The sequence below is a fragment of the Prionailurus bengalensis genome, chromosome E3 (assembly GCF_016509475.1).
Source record: "Prionailurus bengalensis isolate Pbe53 chromosome E3, Fcat_Pben_1.1_paternal_pri, whole genome shotgun sequence".
Classification (NCBI taxonomy): domain Eukaryota; kingdom Metazoa; phylum Chordata; class Mammalia; order Carnivora; family Felidae; genus Prionailurus; species Prionailurus bengalensis.
In genome coordinates, this window is record NC_057357.1 from 6798115 (window position 1) to 6821895 (window position 23781).

The 23781-nt window shown below is 42.4% G+C and overlaps 1 protein-coding gene and 1 long non-coding RNA gene across 6 annotated transcripts in view; one reads left to right on the plus strand and one right to left on the minus strand.

Annotated features, from left to right (window-relative positions):
* LOC122471282 overlaps positions 1-11770 on the plus strand; it is a 38826-nt gene extending 27056 nt beyond the window's left edge. Inside the window, exon 3 of the long non-coding RNA XR_006294162.1 lies at positions 11434-11770. This is a non-coding gene — a long non-coding RNA (uncharacterized LOC122471282). The remainder of the gene's footprint in view (positions 1-11433) is intronic.
* Positions 1-23781, minus strand: part of SMURF1 (SMAD specific E3 ubiquitin protein ligase 1) — a 110710-nt gene that overhangs the window by 20025 nt on the left and 66904 nt on the right. For 3 of the 5 annotated variants that reach the window (XM_043559677.1, XM_043559676.1, XM_043559679.1), the window contains exons 2-11: positions 11778-11816; positions 10516-10624; positions 9103-9236; positions 8873-8938; positions 7532-7607; positions 5353-5594; positions 4547-4631; positions 3866-3943; positions 2795-2941; positions 1257-1455 (exon numbers count right to left, since the gene is read on the minus strand). In XM_043559677.1, the coding sequence (XP_043415612.1) occupies positions 1257-1455; positions 2795-2941; positions 3866-3943; positions 4547-4631; positions 5353-5594; positions 7532-7607; positions 8873-8938; positions 9103-9236; positions 10516-10624; positions 11778-11816 (1175 nt within the window). The remainder of the gene's footprint in view (positions 1-1256; positions 1456-2794; positions 2942-3865; positions 3944-4546; positions 4632-5352; positions 5595-7531; positions 7608-8872; positions 8939-9102; positions 9237-10515; positions 10625-11777; positions 11817-23781) is intronic. The other 2 variants (XM_043559680.1, XM_043559681.1) reach the window with 1 other exon arrangement.

The following is a 23781-nucleotide window of genomic DNA, read 5'->3' on the forward strand; positions in this document are numbered from 1 at the left end:
AGGGAGTCAAAAAAAGCAAAAAAGTATTTAAAGTAAGATCTATGGGGGAATGCCTGGGTGGCTCAGTCTGTTAAGCGTCGGACTTCGGCTCAGGTCATGATCTCACAGCGTGTGAGTTCAAGCCCCGTGTCGGGCTCTGTGCTGACAGCTCAGAGCCTGGAGCCTGCTTCAGATTCTGTGTCTCCCTCTCTCTTGGCCCCTCCCCCGCTAGCGCTCTTTCTCTCTGAAAAATAAATTAAAATGTTTTAAAAAAATTTTTTTTTAATAAAGTAAGACCTATGGGAGCTTACCCAAAACACAGAACACAGGCGGCTAGCCTAACCTTCAGCTACTTTTTTGTTTTAAGTGCAACTAGCTAAACGCTTGTAGATATTTTCAGTGATAAGTCACTTCAGACTCTTCCCCTGCTTTCAATTTAATGTAATTCAAGCCTTCCCATCCCCAGAGGGAAAGGGGATGCTGAGTGGAAATGATCTAGCAGCAAAATGTGAAGAATGCAGCTCTTTTCCCTCCCTGCTCAATGGCCATTCTGGCCAGTCCATCCATTCGCCTAACCGTCGTCTGTGCCCGAGCATCGAACATGGCCCTGGGAGCTTTCAGCGCCCAGTGAAGACGGCACTGGGCTGCCTGCCGCTGTGTCTTCTGGTCTCACCCAGCCTCTTTTGATCACTCCTGCCCATGATTCCACAAAGGCAGGCAGGACGCAGCCCAAACATCACCGAGACTTTACCTTCCCATCACCTGCCTTGAGGAAAGGGCCCTGTCTACAGGAGGTCCCGCCTGTTTGGTGGCCTTGATCCCACAGGGGAGCTGTATGAAAGACAACCCTTTCCAGGAACCATCGGATCTTCCCATTTCCAGAAAAGACAATAAAGTGGCCACTTGGCCCCGAAGCTTGTCTGAGGAGGCGATGCCCTCAGGTGAGATGGCAAGAGCAGAAGGAGGGATTGGTTCTGGAGAAACCATGCGGACTGCAGGAATATATAACCGGCACACAGAAGAGGATTTACAGTGTTATTTAGTGCTAGTTTCTGTGTGAGTCTCTATATTTTCGTTTCAGAAGCTCTCTAGCTTTTAAACTCCTACCACAGGAGGAAGTCCAGTCTGTCTCTCTATATGGCCATCAATCCCGAAAAAGCCCTGCAATTCGCTGAGTGATAAAATCGGTACCTGAAACACCAAACAGAAAGAACCTGCTGTCTGTCGACAGGGTTTAACAGTCTATGCCTCCCTGCTGGTCGCGCCGAATTCCATACCTCAAATATTTCTTCTCTGGACACTTCGATGCGGCAATGACCAGCTTGGGGTTGCTGAAGCGAAAGCTCGTGTCTGAGGACCTTCAGCTTCTGGACTAAATCCCTCTCGTATCTCTGGGCGGGAAGCTCCTCATCCTCCACCGAGCCCTCGCTGGGCAATGGCAGCGGCTGGCTGGGCTCCTTTAGTTGGCACTGGTGACTTGAGAAGAACAGAGACATCAAGGTCACCCCTAAAGTAGCGGCCCAGGGAGCCACAAGCAATGCCCCCCACTGGTGAGGGACTGAGAAGCGAGCTCATCACACAGAACTGCAAGAAGAGATGTTCCCTCTGCTGACATAACCATGTATGAAGGCACATAAACACTGACAGTGGCCACCACTGGCCTAAATACAGAGGTCCAAATATGGCTTCAATCAAGAAGATACCCCAGTTCCAAGCAACTCGGTGGTAATAAAAACAGAATAAAAAAAAATTCACTGCTGTAAATAAAAACAGAAATTGCTGTCATTTATCACACATCTGGTATGTATCTGAGAGACTGACCGATGCATTACTAGATGCGCCTTGGTAGTCAAAATTCAATGGAGCTGACGTGAAAACTTTCACGAGCAGGTTATCGTACAAGAGCAAACAAGGCAAGTGGAATCTAATGGGAACTATTCCTCATTTTCACGACCGAGAGATTTCTAAGCCCACTCACAAAACTCCAGCAAAATCAAGGACTAGGACTAGTAGAGGGATGAAGTGGCATTCGTCTTGTCCAGGTTTGGCCCCTCAGGTCAGGTGTCGGTGAGAAGAGCCACAGGGGGCTCTTACGTTCTTGAGAACACGACAGAGCCAGAACCCTGACTGTGGAATCCAAGATAACTCCCAGTTCCAAGTCATCCAGGAAGGACGGGCCCAGGAGAAGGCTCTGGCAAGCAGCAATATGGACTGCGGCAGCCCGTCCAGATGGTGACGAGCGGGCACTAAGGAAGAGCCTGGTTTCAGGGGCTCTCGTGCCAAGGGCCACACACTCCCTCAGAGAGCCACGTGCGGGAGCTTTGAGCATGGAGCTGTACTGCCTAATGCTGTCATCTCAGTGACTTTTATTTAGGCTGCAAGCAAGAAAAGACGGCAACAATACAGTTTCAAAACTGTTCACAACTGAGGCGCCTGGGTGGCTCAGTCGGTTAAGCCTCTGACTTCGGCTCGGGTCATGATCTCACAGTTCGTGAGTTCGAGCCCCGCATCAGGCTCTGGGCTGACAGCTCAGAGCTTGGAGCCTGCTTCAGATTCTGTGTTTCCCTCTCTCTGCCCCTCCCCAACTCATGCTCTCGCTCTCAAAAATAAACATTAAGGAAAAAAACAAAAAACAAAAAACTGCTCACGGCTGTCCTGAGAGTTTAAAAACCCGCAACTGTCCACCAGACATTTATTATATTTCGCTTACACTTAACCTCCACTAACAACACAGTCGATAAATTAAGAGAAATATTAGTAGAAAACATTAAATTACAAGCGTAAGAAATCTACAAAGATTCTGTACAAGTCTTACTTCATGATGTGATGTAACCTTGGGTCTGTAAACTGGGTTGTTCGGTTATTATGATCTACAAAATATATTCTCCCCGAGACTGTACTTCTGACTTCCCAGCCTGGTGGCAGTGGTCCGAGTTCATCACAGTTCACGCTGTTAAGGTCTCTGCCGAAATGGAAGAGAACAGACAGGTTTGTCCGTCTGAGTGTGGAGGCACGAAACCAAAATGTCAGCAAGAGGAACCACAGGAGTCCCTGATCAATGCGGCCAACGTCCCATTCTGCTACGAGGGACAGTCACGGCGCGACTCACGCCAAACTCCCACCGAGTCCAGGACTCCGTGCTGCAGGTGGCAGTGAAACCCGACAGATAAAAACGGAGCTCTAGGAGCCCATGACCCTGATGGGGAACATGGCTCATGGTCTACCCGGGGAACAGCGTTTCTTCCTCGAAAGAGGGCCAAGTAGCAGGAGGTAGATGATTGTTGTCAGAAAACCATCTGAATTTACAAGTTAAATTAAATGCTCAAGGTCACAAAGGCGGCTTCACTTGAAAGGCTCCCAGAAGCGCAAGTTCAAGGGGATATACTGACACCCCTTCAAAATCTCACAGTTCAGAACAGCAGCACCGGGAAGCGGCATTCTCGTGCTTTCCTTGCCTTTGTTACACGCGTGTCTCTGATTCTAACCTCTCGGTGAATGATCTCAGTACAATCCGGCCACATGGGAACACAACATTACTGGCCAAGTTGCTTGTCTAATCAGCACAAAGCCTGACGTTTCTTACAGCGGGTACTAGAGACACCTCATTCGTTTGCAGGTAATATTTCCATTCTAATTATAGACACTGAATCTTAAATTCAACAGAGACTTGGAAAGTCAGCAACAAGAAGTCTTTCTCAGATGAAACAAGTGATGAATAAAAAGGATGTGAGCATTACTAGAAATGTTATTAGGTAGTAATGCTATTCTGAAACAAAACAAAACAAAACAAAACAAAACAAAATTTGGAAAGGAAAGCAAAACGAAGAAAAAAAAGAAGAAACTTAACTCCATTACAGGGTGGGGGAGGGACGGGGGTCTCTCTGACCTGGGCTCAGATGTATGGCCTTGTAGAAGGAAATCGCATAGAAAAGCTTCATCTCCCCCAGGAATGGTCCCCAAGGGACTGAGGCAAGAGGGACAGTAAAGTAGAAGAGAGAAAGGGTAATAGAGTCTTTACATTTCCTTTGTAACTTTTTATTATGGAAAACTTTAAGCATATAAAAAAGTAGAGAGAGACCACTAATGAATAACCAACCTCGACAATTATCAACTCGTCACCCTATTGCAAACCTAACCCCCCCTCCACTCCCCCCACCCCAGTTACTTGAAGCAAATCCCAGACGTGCTATCATTGCATCACCCGAAATGATATCAATATTGATATCAATACATCGTTGGTATTTTTAGTGTAAAATGGGAACAGCACATCTCGAAGGGCTTATTGGCTTTTCAAGCAAGGGCACGTGCGATTTCATCTAGAGCGAGGGTCTCTTTCAGTTACGTGATCTGATCTCAAGACACAGGTTTGCTTCCTAAAGGACCCACGGGCGGTACAGTAGCCGCCCACTGACCACGCGGAGTCTGAAGGGGGCAGCAGAGAGCCTGGGCCCGAGACCCTGGGATGACTCCTTCAAGCCGCAGGGGTGCTCCCTATCGCGGAGGGCAGGGGTGAGGGAAGAAGTGCTGGCGGAGGGGCGCTGACGGTGCACGTCCGTAGCAAACGTACCTTGGTATCCTGGGGTCGTGCCACGTGCTAACTCCAGTCTGCGTGTGCAAAAAGTAAACTTGCCCCTGCACCGTTGTCCTTTGCTCTGCACAAGAAATCAGAGGGCGCAATTAGTTCAATTCCAAAGAGTTTTCAACGAACCCTCTTAAGCACAGAGTCTAAGCCTCCTTTCAATATTCTTTAAAATCAGGGAGGAAAGGACAGTGGGTAGCTTCCGCCTGACCTCCCACTTGACAAGCCCCATGGAAGTATCTGGGCGGCTCTCACTTCTTCCTGCCCACACCTGCGGAGGCAGCGATCTCCTTACTTGGCCACACCCCAGGAGTCCCTTCCATCTTGGTGCTGACCTCACCTTGGCCCCGTCACCTCCGTCTGCTCTCACTTCTGCTGTTCTCTGCACATCTAAATTATATTCCTCCCTCACCGGGTTCTCCTCTCTGCGGCGGTCAGATGATCCCTTCCGTCCCTTCTTTCCCTTGTACCCGACGCCGAGCTTCCCACATTCAAATTACTGAACGCTCCATCCACCCTCATCCAGCCCACGCATCGTTTTGGATTTTTTTGGGTATTCATTTGCCTAAAATTTTCACACGATTGCTAAACTGGGAGACTGGAGTGATTGCTGACAAATTCATGATGCACCAGATTTATCACCACCTTTTTCACTTGGCTTTCTTCTGACACGACCATCGCACGGCCCCACTCTGTAAATGTCCACAGTTACCGCACGTACAAGTTACTAAAACAAGCTTAAGAAATGCAACCCTGCCGCTCACACTCCGGCGTGGCTGGGTGGGTTCTCTCACCATAGCCTTCGGGCAGTTCTGGCGACTGGTGGCCGTGGGGACGGTTCTGAGGTGTCTGTAGTGACCCCCGGACCTCAGGATTTCGAAGTCGCTGTGCCTGGAGCCTTTGATCTTGACTTGGGGATTCCACAAACCTGCAGTCCCCTCCCCCAGCCGCAGCACCAGTACTGTCTGTGTAAGGGGCTGGCTCCTCCATGAAGCAGCTGAGAGGCCTTCCAGGTCCTGAGTCTTCATACACAGTTCTAGAAAGGAGAGCAGCACAGCACACATGGGAACACCGGCCCAACACAAGTGCCCAAAGCCACACCCGTTTACTGTGCTTTTCTTCAACAAGATAGATGCCCCCAAGTGCCCAGCTGTACGAGATTCCTTCTGTCCCATCTAAACAGAAAGGTAGACTTTTTCATGAGGAACAAGCAGCCAGAGGGAGCCATCTGTCAAGTGCCAGAGAGGCCACGGGCGGGATCTCATCCTCGGGGAGAGTTGAATGATTCAAAAACCCAACCTTGTACTGTAAGGAGCTCGCAGAATGAAATTTCATATTTCTTGCTTTACAATCAAATCCACGGGGGCACCTGAGTGCTCAGTCAGTTAAGCGTCCGACTTCTGTTCAGGTCATGATCCCATGGTTTGTGAGTTTGAGCCCCACGTCGGGGTGCTGACAGCTCAGAGCTTGGAGCGTGCTTCAGATTCTGTGTCTCCCTCTCTCTCTCTCTGCCCACCCCCTCCCGGCTCTCTCACTCTCCCTCTCTCAAAAATAAACATTTATATATATATAGTCAAATCCATACTCCACTTTCCTTGTTACTTTACTCTCTAGTAGACCTTCAGGTTACATAAATACAGCAATGACTTTAAGTGCTCTCTAACATAAATCTTTACCTCCTAAACTTTTTTGAAGACAATTCACCTTAAAGGCTATTTTTTGAAGACTATTCACCTTAAAGCCTATTTTCCCTCATTAGCATTAAAAAAAATCATACATTGAAAACTTTCAAATATATACACAAATTGAGAGACTACCTCAACAACCCCCCCAAACTTGTCACCCAGCTACAACAATGGGCATCTCACAGCTACTCCTCCAGTGTCTCCCCTCTGCCAGGTTATTCTGAAACCAGTCCCGAAGTGTTTCCATTTCACCCTTAAATACTTCAGCTTATGTCTTGAGAAAACAAGGACTTCTTCCATCATCGTGACTAAAAACAGTACACTCATTTTTTTAAAATATCATCAAATACTAGTGTCCAAATTTCCCCAGCCAATTGTCTCATTACTCAGAATATAAACAAGGTCCCCAACGTACATCTAGTAGGTAGGTATGACTCTTTAAGTCTCTTTTATTATGAATTTGTAGATTCTCTTCCTCTTTATTTCTCTTCCAACGTAATTGTTGAAGAGTTGTCTTCTACACTCTCCAGAGCGCCCCCTTCTGGATGCTGCTTAGTGTTCGGCAGCAATTTCTCGGTCCTCTTTCCAAGGGGTGTGTTAATGTCAGATTAACTCTCTTTTGTGCTGTTTTAGCAGCTATTAATGGTTACTGCCCAGCTCCATTAAGGCATTGGGGATCACAAAACTGTGATAGTGACCAATGAGCTTTTAAGTTTTTCTGTGTGTGTTTTAGGGTTTTTCTGCTGAGTGTCAGTCATTATGAACTCAAGAATTTTAATATATTTGATTTGTTTCAATCCACTAGTTATAATTCTTTCTTTAAATTTGTAATGTTTATTTATTTATTTAGAGACAGATGCAGCAAATGGGGGAGGGGCGGAGGGGCAGAGGGAGAGGGAGAGGGAGAGAGAATTCCAAGTAGGCTCCGTGCTGTCCGCGCAGAGCCCAACATGGGGCTCAATCTCACAGACCCGATCATGACCTGAGCCGAAATCAAGAGTCGGAGGCTTAACTGACTAAGCCACCCAGGCACCCCTACGGTTATAATTCTTACTGATGCTCAAACACCCATCTTTGGCCAGCACAAACCTCTTTAAATTGGATCCTGAGTCTTATGAGCACAACCCCACTAGTCTTTACAGCTTCCTTTATAACAAGGAAACTGGACCCCAGTTTTATCCCAAACTGCATCTCAAGCATTCGGCACAAAGGTGTGAAGGCTGTTTCATAGACAGTGAGAGCCCAAGGCAGTAGAGAACTCAGCAGGCATCGCCACGGGGATACGTACCCTTCGTTCTCTAACAGTCCTCGGCAGTCTACCACAGACCCTCCAGTGCCTATTCTGTCTCGTGTCTGTAAACTGACTAAAACAGAAAAGAACGTCTTGCATTAAAATCCAGTGGCATTCCATACAGTTGTGATACAGTGAGCCATTGCAAAGGTGTAACTTACGTACAATATTATTATACAAAGCGAGGCACATGTATATCCATAAACACAGCTAGTCCTGTGCTTTCACGTCTGAAGCATTTACTCCATTACATTAGCTCTACACCACTGCATACTGTTTGAACATTCCTTGTAAATGTGGAGGAGAGGCTGTGTTTTCACGCTCTCCATAAAAATAACAAATGCCTGGTATTCACTTCCTCTAAGTTACCTCACTTTTTAAGAAGATCTTGACTCATGTTTAATAAGGACACAGAGAGCACTTTCAGTATCTGCAAAGTCTAGATGAATTTAAATATTTATTCTCTGTCCCTACTGTGAACAAAGACGTTTACAAAGTTGCTTCTAGTTACTCGTTTTTCCCCTGGCACATCACTCCACAGAGAAAAAGAAATCACAAACAGGAAAAGCATTAAGTGAGAACTTTCTCATTATGATAGTTTTCAGGATGCATACCCGCTGTTGACTTATTTTGGGTTAAATATATTCAAGACAATACCTAAAAGATTTGGGGTCGTGACTCACTCCGGTACACTGCTAAAATACGAGGTTTTCTCCGATTCCTTGCAATGCACACAGGCAACATTTGAATTACCCTAAAATGCTAATGAAATGGGGTGGATAACAGAACAAGCCACTTAACAGATAAATAAATCACTTCCAATGGAACACCTCCAGTCAACACTTGTAACACTAGCACATTTGATCTTTTTTTTTTATCCTAAAGAATTCACTCCTGACTCTATAAAATCCTATCACATGGAAGTCTTCAGAAGTCATCTTTGCCTTTTATGCATATTACAGGTCTTCCTGAAGAAACTATTTCTCAACTCTGGTACATGTGGCCACCACTCTTGTCACGTACACTTGGTTAAGACCGTGGCAAATTAATTGTCTATTAACGTGGTGATTAAAATTATATTTAAAAATTATAACCTGAAATCTTTTTGTAGCCTAGTCATTTTAACTCAACTTGGAATGACAGGATGAAGAGAATTCAATAAAATAATAAAACCACACAAGACGAAAGTTTCTAGCGCGGAAAAGATGGCCCCAGATGTGGCTCGTCCTTTGAAAATATGTCACCACGGTCAGTGCCCGAGTGCGCTTTCTCGGTGATGGAGAGCTGAATGTTAAATTTTGAAAAAGCATCTCTTTATACAGATGAGAAAGTTCTTACCCACTATTTGGCCACGAACTGCATCAGTATCTGAGGGAGTTAGTTTGCATAGATCCAAACGCTGGTCTGCAAACAAATAATTCAAAACTTAACCCAGGGAAATGTTAACTAGGGAGGAGGGCAGGAATTCTGTATTCGGTATTCAAAAGGAAAAAAAAAACAAAACGAAAAGATGCCTCATAACCCTTCTTCAGTTGTACTATAAGGCAGAAGAGCATTTTGGTTCTTACATCCAGTATCTTTTAATCTGCTGATGGCGTTGGAAAGCAGCCGCGCACAGCCCAGAAAGCCAGCTCCCTGCTTCTTGTGAATCTTCTTGTGGTTCCACACGCTGATGGTTATGGAATCAGTTTTCCCAACATATCTGAAAACATACAAACTCCTTTTTAATTGCCTCTTTGAATTACGATAGCCCATTGAGATTTCATCTGATTGACTTCTTAGTACAAAGGAATCCTTTTAAAATGACGTTGGCTCTATATACCCCACACATAACAGGTGCTCAATAAATACACATCTACTAACTTCAAGGGGCTGGGGAAAGGCCGACAGCCAGTTATGTAAGAAGCATACGTGCGTAACTACATCATGATAATCATCCTATAACAGAGATTCACTCTATTTTTATAGTTCCAAAGGACGATGACATAATTCATAAAATCTCACCAATTAAGCGTAACGTAGAATACTAGTTTGCAGCAAGGGCCTACTTATAAACCACAGATGCACCCAAAGCACATTAAAGAGTGCTTTCTACCTCCACCTACTCTTCATGCAAATCAACCAGAGGGCAGTTTTCGGGAAAAGGGGCAACAACCATCTCCCAAGCCACTTAGGATTCCTGAGTGTAACTAAAATGAGTCTTGGAATCTGGTTACAAAAAATCCCACCCAGACTCCATGCAATCTGTATTAACACAAAACCAATAACCACTCAGTATTCTTTTGATGACACTGTCTTAGCAGGGTATCTAAAATCATGGTGTATCTAAAATCATGGTCTTCAAAGTGCGATCCATCTTAGGAATGAATGTTACATCCATTCAATCATACCAGCTATATTTTCTACAACAAATCTCATCTTCTCTTGTAGAAAATATAGTTCCTACTAAAAAGTAGAAATTTTAAAAATCAATAGAAATATAAGCAATATATATTTGAATAATAAGTATGTACAATAATAATGCATTTTCAAAAAGATTTTATTTTTAAGTAATCTCTACATCCCACATGGGGCTTGAACTCACAACCCTGAGATCAAAGAGTTCCTTGCTACACCGACTGAGCCAGCCAGATGCCCCAATAATAATGCATTTTTAAAGTAAAACTCTACAACAAGCTTCAGAGGTTCACTGTGGGGGGGGGGGGAACAGCATACAAAGGACCTGAACTATACCCCTTTTTCTCCTGTCAGCATGGCCAGGAGATGGAGAAGTTTGAAAAACACAGTACGGAAGCAAACCATAAAAATCTATGAACATGTCAAATGCAAGAACTTCCAAGTATACAATAAAATTAGGCAATATGTATTCATTTGGTTATCAGTGAGAAGTTAGTAATCATTTTTATTTTATTATTAAGTGCTTCTCTTGAAAGCTAGATTCCTGGTGCTCCCCAAATGGCTTAACAGAATATTCAACTCACAGATCATAGTGCTGGTTCCATTTTGGGTCCAATGTGTTTTTCACAGTGTCCGTTGAGTGGCACTGCCCAGATCCATCCACCACAATCTTTGCAAAGGGGTCGGGGAGTCCTAAAGGAGAGGAGACGGCCACACCGGGATGAGACTACACATCCATCCATGTGACACAGAACACAGTCTCACAGGCTACAGAGAGCTTTGAGATCATCTAATTTGGTGAAGAACTTTACCCTGGGGCACTGTATTCTCTAATTTAGGGTTAGTTTGATCAGCAAAATAAGTTATTTCTATTTAGCTTTCTAAGAAAGGCAACCCAGTCTGACACCACAGATTTTTAGGGGCTAGAAAACTACAAAAACTAGGCTTAAATTTAGAATCATTTCTGATGATCACCAACTGGGCTAATTAAATGGAAGAAAAGAGATCTATAATTCATTATATTTATACCTCCTAAAAAAATAACACCTAGCAATCTTACTTACTGGGCTTTGTCTATTTTATCTACGAACCCAAGTATTCACCAAGTCTTAATTAGGTGGGTTCCTAAATGCTGGCGTATGAGTCGCACAGATTTATAGGATCAGAGAGGCGGCAAGTTAAGGGTTTTAGAGACATGCTTGATGGGGACCACTACTCTGGAGGTTCCCAGCTCCTTGAATAAGGCCTGTGAACCTAAGTTTCTTCACCTTTAAAGTGTGAATAATACCACTTAAGAACTGAGCTGCATTCTTGTGAGGATCAGAGAGTGAAGAAGTTCCTGCTGCAGGCACCAACTTGATAGTGGTGAATTTCTGCAGTTAAGGGGTGATTTCTCCCTTCGGAAAAAGATCCCCTCTGGTTTTTACGCTTCCTTTAATTATGAGGCTTTTAAAATGTGATTTCATTTCTAAAATTTGACTAACAATTTGACTCAAACCCAGCTCTTTTACAGAAAAGCGTCTCGTGTGTATTTGAGCTGAGAACACTTCATCCAGCAGAAAGCAACAGATTCAGGGCTAGAAAGACGGAGAAGACAGGGTGCGGCCGGAACAGGGAGTGAGACAGTTTCTCTTGTATGAGTTATAACGCTACGCCTAGGAGCTCGAAGCCTCCACATTGTTGCCAACTTGGAAATGAAGTTTGTCAAACCATGGGTCCGTTCGGTAGAAGGCAGAACTCTGAGGGGAGTATGTCCAGTGTTGCCTTTTTTTTTTTTAAGTTCAAATTACAAAAATATGTGAAGAATACTAATACTGTAAGAGAGCAAAAGCGGGTGTGTACTTACTGAAGAAATCTTTCTTTGCAAGGTTCTTGGCACATAACACTGAAAACAAACAGAAATGCTAGGGTTAGCATTTATGGAGAAGATTTTCATCGCACCTAGTTGCCATGGACTGGATTGTATTGGACCCACCCCTTGGCCCTCAATTCACGTGTTGAAGCCCTAACCCCACTGTGATAGCATTTGCAAGAGGCCTTTATAGGAGGTGCTTACACTTAGATGGGGTCATCAGGGTGGGGCCTTAAGTGGGATTAGTGCCCTATAAGAAGAGACCACAGAGCTCGCTCTCAGTCTGTTGTCCATGTAAGGGCGCAGCAAGATGGCTGTCTATATGCCGGAAGTGGGCCCTCACCAAGAACCAAATCTGCCAGCGCCTTGATCTTGGGCTTTTCCAGCCTCCAGAATGTGAGAAATAAAGCCATCTAGTCTATGGTATTCTGTTATATCAGCACAAACAATTGAGACACAAGTCTATATTTGCAACACAAAAAAAATTCTAAAAATTATCTTTGCCAATGATGTCTTTCAAGTTTAGTAGCACATCACACACACACACACACACACACACGCACGCACGCACAAACTGACAAGCAACTAAAAAGTATTTTCTCCTTCAATTGGGAGTCAGCCATAACAAATATAATTTTTTCTTTTACTTTTTTTTAATGCTTACTTATTTTTGAGACAGAGAGAGAGAGAGAGAGAGAGAGAGAGAGAGAGAAAGCACAAGCAGGAGAGGGGCAGAGAGAGAAGGGGACACAGAATCTGAAGCAGGATCCAGGCTCCAAGCTGTCAGCGCAGAGCCCAACACAGGGCTCGAACTCATGAGCCATGAGATCATGACCTGAGCCAGAGTCGGCCACTTAACTGAGCCACCCAGGCACCCCTAAAATGTTTTAATTTAAACTTGAAATCTGAAACACACAGAAATGGATTTATCAATATGCTCTTATGACTGCATAGGATCCCATGAATGCCAATTCAAATGAAGACCTACAATATTTACCTGCATAGCTCCTGCTGATAGCAACAAAAGGAGCTGTGCATCTCTGATAGTCTAATAAGTAAGACAATTTTGCAAATGCTAGAGAATAGAAAGCAAGGGGAGATTGATAGAAAATATTGGGCCATCATCAAGTGCTGTCAAAAGCAAATGAGAAAATACATATTAAGAATTTAGCACAGGGGTGCCTGGCTGGCTCAGTTGATTGAGTGTCCAACTTCAGCTCGGGTCATGATCTCACAGTTCATGAGTTCAAGCCCTGCTTTGGGCTCTGTGCTGACAGCTCAGGGCCTGAAGCCTGCTTCGGATTCTGTGTCTCCCCCTCTCTGTGCTCCTCCCCCACTCGTGCTCTGTCTCTGTCTCTCAAAAATAAATAAACATTAAAAAAATAAAAAAAGAATTTAGCATGGGGGTGCCTGGCTGGCTCAGGCAGAAGAGCATGTGACTCTTGATCTTGGGGTTGTGAGTTCAGGCCCCACGTCCAATGTAGAGATTACTTAAAAATAAAATCTTTGTTAAAAGAAAAAAGAACTTAGCACAATGTTGGCATAGAGACAGAATACAATTAAAGCGACTGTTATTATTGTAATAATGAGGTGGCATCAATTACTGTGAAGAAATTTTGTCACCTAATCTGTCACATGATTAAAGCTTACCAGATCAAGGGAAAATACACCAATGGCACTTTTAGAGTGCTTCACAAATTTTGCCAATTTTGAAGAATGTAGTATTTTTTTTAATTTTTAATGTTTATTTATTTTTGAGAGAGAGACAGAGCACAAGCAGAGGAGGAGCAGAGAGAGAGGGAGACACAAAATCTGAAGTAGGTTCCAGGCCCAAAGTGGGGCTCGAACTCAGAAACCATGAGATCATGACCTGAGCCTAAGTCAGACACTTAACCAACTGAGCCACCCAGGCACCCCAAGAATATAGTGTTTTACTATAAACATTTTAATATATTCATATGATATATTGCTCTGCAAACTTTTCACTTAATATATTTTTTGTGTAACAGCATTATCAGATATAATTCATACACTATACAGCTCATCTATTTAAAGTGTGTGATTCAGTGGTTTTTTTAGTATATTCACAGGGCCACAGGATTGTACAACCATCAATTTTATTTTATTTTTTTAAGTTTATTTATTTTGAGAGAGAGAGAGAGAGAGCACAGGAGTGAACGTGAGCAGGGGAGGGGCAGAGAGAGAGGAAGAGAATCGCAAGCAGGCTCCATGCTGTGAGCACAGAGCCCAAAGTGGGGCTCGATCTCACAAACTGTGAAATCATGAGCTGAGTTGAAATCAAGAGTCAGACACTTAACCAACTGAGCCACCCAGGCACCCCATCACCATCAATTTTAGAACATTTTCATCATCCCTCCAGATAGAGATCCCCTACTCATCAGCAATTACTCTTCAGTTAACCTCAACTCCCTCTACCCCACTCCTAGGCAGCCACTTATCTACTTTATGTCTTTGTGGATGTGCCTATCCTGGTCATTTCATATAAACGGAATCATACAGTACATAGTATTTTGTGACTGGCTTTGTCCACTAAGCAGGTTTTTTAAAGTTCACCCATGTTGTAGCATGAATCAGTGATACTCCATTGTACGGAAAGACCACATTTTCTTTATCCATTTATCAGCTCATAGACATTTGGGTTGTTTCCAATTCAGGGCCACTATGAATAATGCCATACAAGTTGTTGTGTAGACATAGATTTTTGTTTCTCTTGTTGGGAACCTACGAGCCGTTATGCTGCACATTTCGAGGACGTGTCCGACTGTTTTCCACAGCATCCGCACCATTTTATCTTCCCACTAGCGGTGTCTAAGGGCTCCCATTTCTCCACGCCCTCACTAATACTTACTGTCTCCGTGGCTTTTCATCTCTCTGGTTGTCATTTGCATTTCTCTGATGACTAATGACTTTGAGCATCTTTTCATGTGCTTACTGGCTACTGGTATATCTTCTCTGGAGAAATTTCTATTTAAAACTTTTTTTTTTTTGCCCATTTTTAAGTTGGGTTATTTGCCCTTTTATGTGAGAATTCTTCATTCTAAATATGTCGATATCTACAGACAAGATATCCTCATCAGATACAGGATTTGCAAATATTCTCTCATTCTGTGGGCTTTCATTTTCTTGATGGTGTTCTTCGAAGCAACAAAGTTTTAATTTTGAGAAAGCCGAATGTACCTATTTTCTTTGTCGCTTGTGCTTTTGGGGTCATGTTTAAGAAGGCCTTGCCTAACCAAAGGTGTTAGAAATTTACTCCTTTATTTTCTTCTAAGAGTTTTAATACTTTTAGCTTTTTTACACTTTCAGTTCTTTTTTATTACAAAAAAAATTTTTTAAGTTTATTTCGAGAGAGACAGAGACAGTGCAAGTGGGGTAGGGACAGGAGGAGAGAATCCCAAGGAGGCTCTGTGCTGCCAGCACAGGGCCTGACTCGGGGCTTGAACTCATGAAACAGTGAGATCATGACCTGACCCGAAGCCAAGAGTTGGCTGCTTAACCAACTGAGCCACCCAGGGCACCCTTTTACACTTTCAATTCTTAACTAGACATTTAGCCTATGATCTATTTTGGGTTCATTTTTGTGTGTGATGTGAAGAGGTCCAACTTCACTCCCTGACAGATGGCTATCCAGTTATACCAGCACCATTTACTGAGAAGAATATTTTTTCCCCATTGACTTGTCTGGACTCTTGCTGAAAATTAATTCCCTGTAAATTTGAGAGCTTATCTGTGGTCCTTCAATTCTAGTCCGTTGATCTACATGTGTTTCCTCATACCATGACCACACTGTCTTGATTACTGTCTTAGTCTGTTCAGGCTATATAACAAAATACTACAGATTAGGTAGCTTATAAAAAACAATTACTTCTCACAGTTCTTAAAGTCTGAGATCAGGGTGACAGCACAGTTGGACAAGGGTTCTCTTCCAGGATGCAGACTTCTTGTATATCCTCAGCAGAAGGGGCTACAGATCCCTCTGGAATCTGTTATAAGGCAGTAATCCTATTCTTTAAGTTTCCACCCTCATGACTTAAGTACCTCCCAAAGGCTCCACCTACTAATACTGTCACCTTTGGGGGGAGGGGGAACATAAACATTCAGACCATAGTAATTACCATTAGCTTTATAGTAAGTTTTGAAATTAGGAAGCATGAGTCCTCCTCCAATTTCATTCTTTTTCAAGACTGTTTTGGTTACTCTGGATCTGTTAAACTGTCATGAATTTTAGAATCAGCTTGTTAATTTTGGAGGGGCAGTGAGGGAAAGCCAGCATGGAATTTGAAAAGGATTTCACTGAGCCTGCGGGTGTATGGGGGAGTAGTGTCATTCCAACAAGCTTAAATCTTCTACTCCATGAACATGGGATGCCCCCCTCTTTCATTTAAGTCTTCTTTAACTTTGTTTCATAATTTTCAGAGTATCAGTTTTATACTTCTTTTGTTAAACATATTCCTAAGTACTGTATTTTAATCTTTTAGATGCTATTGCAAATGGAACTGTTTCCTTCATTACATTTTCAAATTGTTTCTTTTTTTTCTTTTTTAATGTTTACTTATTTATTTTGAGAGAGAGAACAAGTGAGCAGAGGAGGTGCAGAGGGAGGGAGAGAGAGTATCCCAAGCAGGCTACACACTGTCAACGCAGAGCCCAACATGGGGCTTGAACCCATGAACCACAATATCACAACCTGAGCCAAAACCAAGAGTTGGATGTTCAACTGACTGAGGCACCCAGGGGCCCTTCAAGTTGTTCATTTGTAGTATACAGAAATACAACTGATTTTTGTATATTCAACTTGTATCTTACAATTTTGAATTCATTTATTAGCTCTAATACTTTTATTATTTTGAATTTTCTGTATGTAAGATCATACCATCTACAGATCTAGCTTACTTCTTCCTTCCCAATCTGAATGATTTTCTTCATTTCTCATGCTTAACTGCCCAGTACTTCCAATACAATACTGAATAGAAGGGGTGGACATCCTTTATCTTGGTCCTTATTGTAAGGGGAAAGCATTCAGACTTTCAACCATTGAGTACGATGTTAGCTGTGGGGTTTTCGTAAATACCCATATTTAGTTGAGGAAATTTCCTTCTGTTCCTAGTGTATTGAGTGTTTTTATCATGAAGCACTGTTAGCTTTTGTCAAATACTTTTTCTGCATCTACTAAGATGATCATTTAGTGCTTGTCCTGTATCTGTAGGTATGAGGTAGTACATTAATTGATTTTCAGATGGTATGCCAACCCTGCATTCTGAGATAAATTCCACTTGGTTATGGTGCATCATCTTTTTAGTGTGCTGCTGGTATTCAGTTTGCTATGAATTTATCAACATTTTTTGTTCTATATTCATAATAGATATTGGTCTATAGATTTCCTTTCCTTTTCATTTTGTATCAGGGTGATAAAGACTCATAAAATGAGTTGAAAAGTGGACTCTTCTGTTCTTTCTCTTTAAGTTGGTGAAGAATTGGTATTCATTTTTCTTTTTTTTTTTTTTTAACGTTTATTTATTTTTGAGACAGAGAGCGACAGAGCATGAATGAGGGAGGGTCAGAGAGAGAGAGAGAGGGAGACACAGAATCTGAAACAGGCTCCAGGCTCTGAGCTGTCAGCACAGAGCCCGACGCGGGGCTCGAACTCACAGACCGTGGGATCATGACCTGAGCCGAAGTCGGAGGCTTAACCGACTGAGCCACCCAGGCGCCCCGTCATTTTTCTTTTTTTAAAAAACATCTTTTTAATGTTTATTTTTAAGAGAGAGTGCGCATGTATGCACAAATGGGGGAGGGGCAGAGAGAGGGGGACACAGGATCTGAAGCGGGCTCTGCGCTGACAACAGACATCCCAACATGGGACTCGAACCCATGAACCACAAGATTATGAGCTGAGCCGAAGTTGAACGCCCAACCAATAGTCACCCAGGTACCCCAGTATTCATTTTTAATATTTAGTAGAATTTGCCAGTAAGCCATCTAGACCTGGCTTTTTCTTGTGGAAAGTGTTTTCAATTACTTATCTAATCTCTTTACTTTTTATACATCTATTCAGATTTTTCATTTCTTCTTAAATCAGCTTTGGTAGCTTGTGTCTTTCTAGAAATTTGTCAGTTCACACAGGTTATCAATTTGTTGGCATACAGTTGTTTACAGCATTCCCTGATAATCCTTTTTATTTCTATATTGTCAGTAGTAATATTTTTCTTCAATATAATCTTTATGCCCTTCCTTCCCATTGGAAATACACATACACACACTTTCTCTCTTTTTCATCTTTTCTGTGGGTAGATCATAATTTATAGCTCCTGCTTGCTGTTTTGTTTCTGTAATTACAAAAATACTTGTAAAAAATGAAAACTTGGAAATGTGAGTAGAAAATGAATGCCCCTGAAATCTCATCATTACTCTTTGCTTAGGATTCTCCTGGCTAGTTACACATGCTTATCATTCCCACTAAATTTTAGGATCATTTTGGGGCGCCTGGGTAGCTCAGTCGGTTAAGTGTCCGATTTCAGCTCAGGTCATGATCTCATGGTTCATGAGTTCGAGGCCTGTGTGGGGCTCTGTGCTGACAGCTTGGAGCCTGGAGCCTGCCTTGGATTCTGTGTCTCCCTCTCTCTCTGCCCTTGCCTTGCTCACACTCTGTCTCTCTCAAAAAGTGAATATATGGTATAAAAAAAAAATTAATTTTAGGATCATTTTGAGCAAATTCAAAAAAATTACTTCATGAATAAATTTGAGGGGAATCTCTCTCTTTACCATATGAAGTATTCCTATTGTTGAAGGCAGTACATTGATCCATTTATTACATTCTTCTTTAATGCTCTTAAGTGATGTTTTAAAGTGTGTCATAAAAGTTTTCCACATTTCTAATTGCATTTATGCTGAACTGTCTTTTTGTTACTATTGTGAATGGGAGTGTCCCTTTCACTGAATTTTCTAATTGTTCTTTGGATATAGGAGAGCTATTAATTTTCTTCCATTAATTTAACATCAGCCATCATTTTCAACTCTCTTCAAATGCACCTGCGATGCTCTGTTCCCTTCAACTTCTCTTTTCTTTCCCACAATTTGAAAGTCTCAAAGGCTCTCACATCAAACTAAAATGTTCAAAACTGAAGTTGAAACCTTCCTACTCTACTTCCTACTCTCCCAGAATCCATTACTTCAGAGACGGTCAGCTACGCGCAACAGCTGCACAAGCCAGAAATCTATGCTTTTCCTTCTCCATCTCCCTCTAATGCCTTGACTCCTCACCATCTCTACCCTTGTTCAAGTCCCCAACATCGGCCATCACCAAGTACTCTTTTCAAAATTTAAACCTCTGATCTCTTTCCTTTTTAAAAATTCCATACTGGCTTCCCATTGCAAAATTCTGTCTGTCATGTTCTGACCCCAACCTACCTTGCCTTTCCAGCCTCAAACATTATCCACCAGCTCCAGGCCCTCGTGTTTCTAAGGTGCTGGTGCTGGGCTGCTTCTGAGTGGAAGAATTCTGCTCACGTCTCAAAAAGGTGAATCTTCGCTCATATTTACAAGACTAGCGATGTTTTAATTTAAGGCTCATTGTAGTGGAATTTGATGACATTGTGAAGTGGAGAAGGTCTCAATAGTGTCAGCAAAGATAATACTGCCTCAATTTTGTGCAAAGATCATTTAGGGCCATAGTGAATCTAGTTTGGTTAGTGGAATAAGATTTCTCCTACTAGAATAATTTTGTGATCTTGCCCACTCTAGGAGATAAAATGATGAAATGTAATTTATCACAGCATAAAATCGTACTCTATCTAGAACTACGACTCATTTTTAAACAAATATGTTAGACACCAATTCTGTGTGAGGCTCTGAGGATACAACAACGGACAGAAAAACGAAGCTTACTTCTTTCAGTGTAGACCACAGCGTGGTGGCTTCAACTCCCAACTCCTGGGTGCCCCTCTACTGTGGACACATCTTGTCTCTTACATTCCATAATTTCCTAATCACATACCACAATCTCCTAATGTTGGGGATAAGAGCAAATTACATAATGTTCACTTCGCGTCGGGAAATGCATGGAAGTTTTAACTTGAGGTATCTTCAATTAGTAAGACACCCTCTTCACTAGGTCGCTGACGAAGGCAGTTTCCCTAAAACACCGCTTGTGGTTTCACCCACCCCCAGGATGAGTGGCCATGGCACAAATTTAGTACTTTATTATAATAACCAACTTTAGAAATTTTCTGTCTTTTTTTTAAGGTTCTGTATTTTGAGAAAGAGAGAATGAGAGAGCGAGAGAGAGCAGGGTAGGTAGGGGCAGAGAGAGGGGGGAGAGAGAATCCCAGGCAGGGTCCATACTGGCAATGAGGAGCCTGATGCGGGGCTCAAACTCACAAACCATGACTTGACCTGAGCCAAAACCAAGAGTTAGATGCTTAACCGACTGAGCCACCCAGGTGTCCCAAGAAGCGTTCTAATTTGTGTCAATACTTCCACTGTTTTTCTGTTTCTGGCTGTCATTTTTATTCCCCCCTGCTCCTGTACTTACACGTGTCACCGAGTCCTATCTTTTCCTTCTCCTACAGGTCTCTCAAATTTGCCCCTTCCCCTACTTTTGTACCGGCTCTCCCATTCTTGGCTTCACTGACTCACAGCTCAATGGAAAAGCAATGGCGCCCTCCCTCCTCAGGACACTCAGCCGCAACATCAACCTTCTGAGACGCTATTTGCATGTCCCGAGGCTCTAAAAGCTCCAATGGCTTATTTTATTCCAATGCATATTTTACCGCTAATCTAAATTTCTCCCTGGGTTCAAAGGTGCTCCATTCCCTCATATCACTTGTGTTTCCCACCATTCTTCAAAGTATAGCTTGGTTCATCACCGCCTCCTACCACCCCAACTGTTACCACCTCTACGCCATTATTCTTCCACTCAACCCACTCAACAGCCTCCTTCTCTTTGCTGAGCTCCAGTCTTCACAGTCCAGGCAAGGCCCCTTGTCGGTGAAGCCACTCAGACCGGTATTTCCTGAATGCCACTCAGTGATAACACTTTCACTAGTGCCAAAATGAAAAAAGTGAGGACAATATGGTGTGGTTTTTGTAAAAGGGAACTAAATCATTTTAAATGCCTGTCCTGTGTTCTGGTGTTAGGTCTTTTCTCTATTTTTTCCCTATTACGATATCCCATCCTTACTGAAAATGAGGTAAGAGAAAATAGTGATAGTTTCACCAGTGACTTGGCAAAATAAATAGCTGACAATCTTATGTTACATTTACGTTAGTTTCGCCTGATCTGAAAATTGCTGCTCGTAACCACCAGCAATCTACTCCCTCGTCTTGCTCCTAGTTAGGAACCATATGGTTGAGTTGACTGTTACTTTTCACACAGGCGGGCCTCCCCCCCCCCACTCCCCCCCCCCCAGGTAAGAGAGGGGCTTCGACAGGGGTTTCATGTAGAGCTGGCCAAACAATCGACAGCCACGAAACATAGACTCTGATAAGCAAGAACCAAAAAGCCAGAGAGAGTAACAGTGATATAAATACAGAAAACTAAGGTATCTCAATCATTTAAAACATCTAAGTAGGGGCACCTGGGTGGCTTAGTCGGGTAAGCATCCGACTTCGCCTCAGGTCACGATGTCACGGTTCATGAGCTTGAGCCCCACATCGGGCTTTGTGCTGACAGCTCGGAGCCTGGAGTCTGCTTTAGATTCTGTGTCTCCCTCTCTCTCTGTTCCTCCCCGGCTCATACTCTGTCTCTCTCTCTCTCTCTCTCTCTCTCTCTCAAAAATAAATACATATTTTTTTAATTAAAAAAAAAAAAACGACAACTGAGTGTTAAGATAACAATTACATTAAAAATTTCAATTCAATGTGGCCAACACTGGATTCATAAGATCACTTAAATTAAAAAAAAAAAAAAAGATCAATCATGATCCAGCAATTCCACCCTTAGGCATAGAATCAACAGGAATGCACACGTATGTTCACCACATAGAATGGTTATAGCAGCACAGTTAGCAATAACCAAAGACCAAGAACCAATGAGACATCTATCAAGAGTACAATGAATAAAGAAGTTGTATTCACAAAATGGAGTATTATATAGCACTGAGACAGATGAACACAACTACACACAAAATTAGGAAGGAATCTCACAAACACGATATGAATGGAAGACACGGCAGATGTTATACACAGTGCCATTTACACAGAACACAGAATCCACAGAGCTAATATATACTGTTGAAGTCAGATATGGCCAGGCTCTGTCTCTTGATCTGGGTGCTAATGACACATGTGTGTTCAGTTTGAGAATTCGGTGAGCTGTACACTTAAATATTTATAAATCAATCATAAAAATCAATGGAACAGAAAATACAAATATAGACCCATAGGTATGAGATCAATTGATTTTCATCAAAAGTGCCAGGATAATTCAATGAGGGGGAAAAAAGGATAGTCTTCTCCAGCCTGGAAAATGGGATATCCAGTCTTCTCCAGCCTGGAAAATGGGATATGGGAAAATCGGATATCCTTAGGGTAAAAATAAACAAGCTTCAACTCCTACCTCACATCATACATAAAAACTGACTTGAAATGGAGCACAGACTTAAACATTACGTACCATTAAGAAAATGAAAAGGCATTTTTCCCCAGTCAGGGAAAAATCTTCAAAATACATATATCTGACAAAAGATTTGTAAACAGAATATATAAAGAACTCTTACAACTCAATAATCAAAAGAAAAACCACCCAACTTAAAAATGGGCAAAGAATGGGCACCTGGGTGGCTCAGTTGGTTGGGCATCTGACTTCGGATCAGGTCATGATCTCATGGTTTGTGAGTTCAAGACCCACGTCGGGCTCTGTGCTGACAACTTGGAGCCTGGAGCCTGCTTTGGATTCTGTGTCTCCCTCTCTCTCTGCCCCTCCCCACTCATGCTCTGTTTCTCTCTCCTTCAGATATAAATAAACATTAAAAACAATAAAAAAAAAATAATCACAGAAAACTCAGACACTTCACTGAAGAAGATATCAAATGGCCAGTAAGCACAATTAAACATGGCCAACATCACTAGTGATCGGTGACATGCCCCAGGTGTCACTACAGTACCCACTAGAATAGCTAAAACTAAAAAGACTGACAATACTAAGTGCTGGCGAGGATGTAGAAGAACAACTCTCAGACATAGCTGGTGGAAGTGTAAATCAGAACAGCTGCTTTGGACAACTGTTTAGTAGACATGTACCCTATGACCTAGCAATTCTACTCCTGGATTCTTGTCCAAAGAAATGAAAATATAATAGCCACAAAAAGATGTGTACGTGAAAGCTGACAACAGTTTTATTCATAATCACTAAAATGATAACCTAGCATCTATCAACAAGTGAACGGACAAATGGTGGTATCTCTATAAAAAAGAATGAATTACTGATACAGTCAAAACATGGGTAAATCTCAGTAGCATTAAAAACACTTTAGAGTACATGCCATATGACTGCATGTATATGATACTTTAGAATGGGCAACATTAATCATTATAAAAAGCAAATCACCGGGTGACTGGGTCCAGGGGCTAGGTGGGAAAACTAGCTGCAAAAGGTCATCAGGAACTTTCCAGAGTAATGAAAAGATTACAGATCTTGACTTGCGTGGTGGTTATATGAGTGCCATACATTTGTTACAACTCACTGAACTATAGATACACTTAAAATGAGTGCACTTTACTCTAGGTCAATTATATTTCAATAAAGGTCATTTTAAAAGTAAGAAAAGTCATAGTGGTGGACAAGAATACAGAATGACACGAGAAGATAATCGGTATATTTTATTGGAAAAAGTTAGGTTTCTTTTTTTTATTAATTTTTTTAAGTTTATTTTGAGAGACACCAGCAAGCAAGCAGGGGAGGGGCAGAGAAAATCCCAAGCAGGCTCCACATTGTCAGCGTGGAGCCCAATGTGGGGCTCAAACTCACAAACCACGAGAT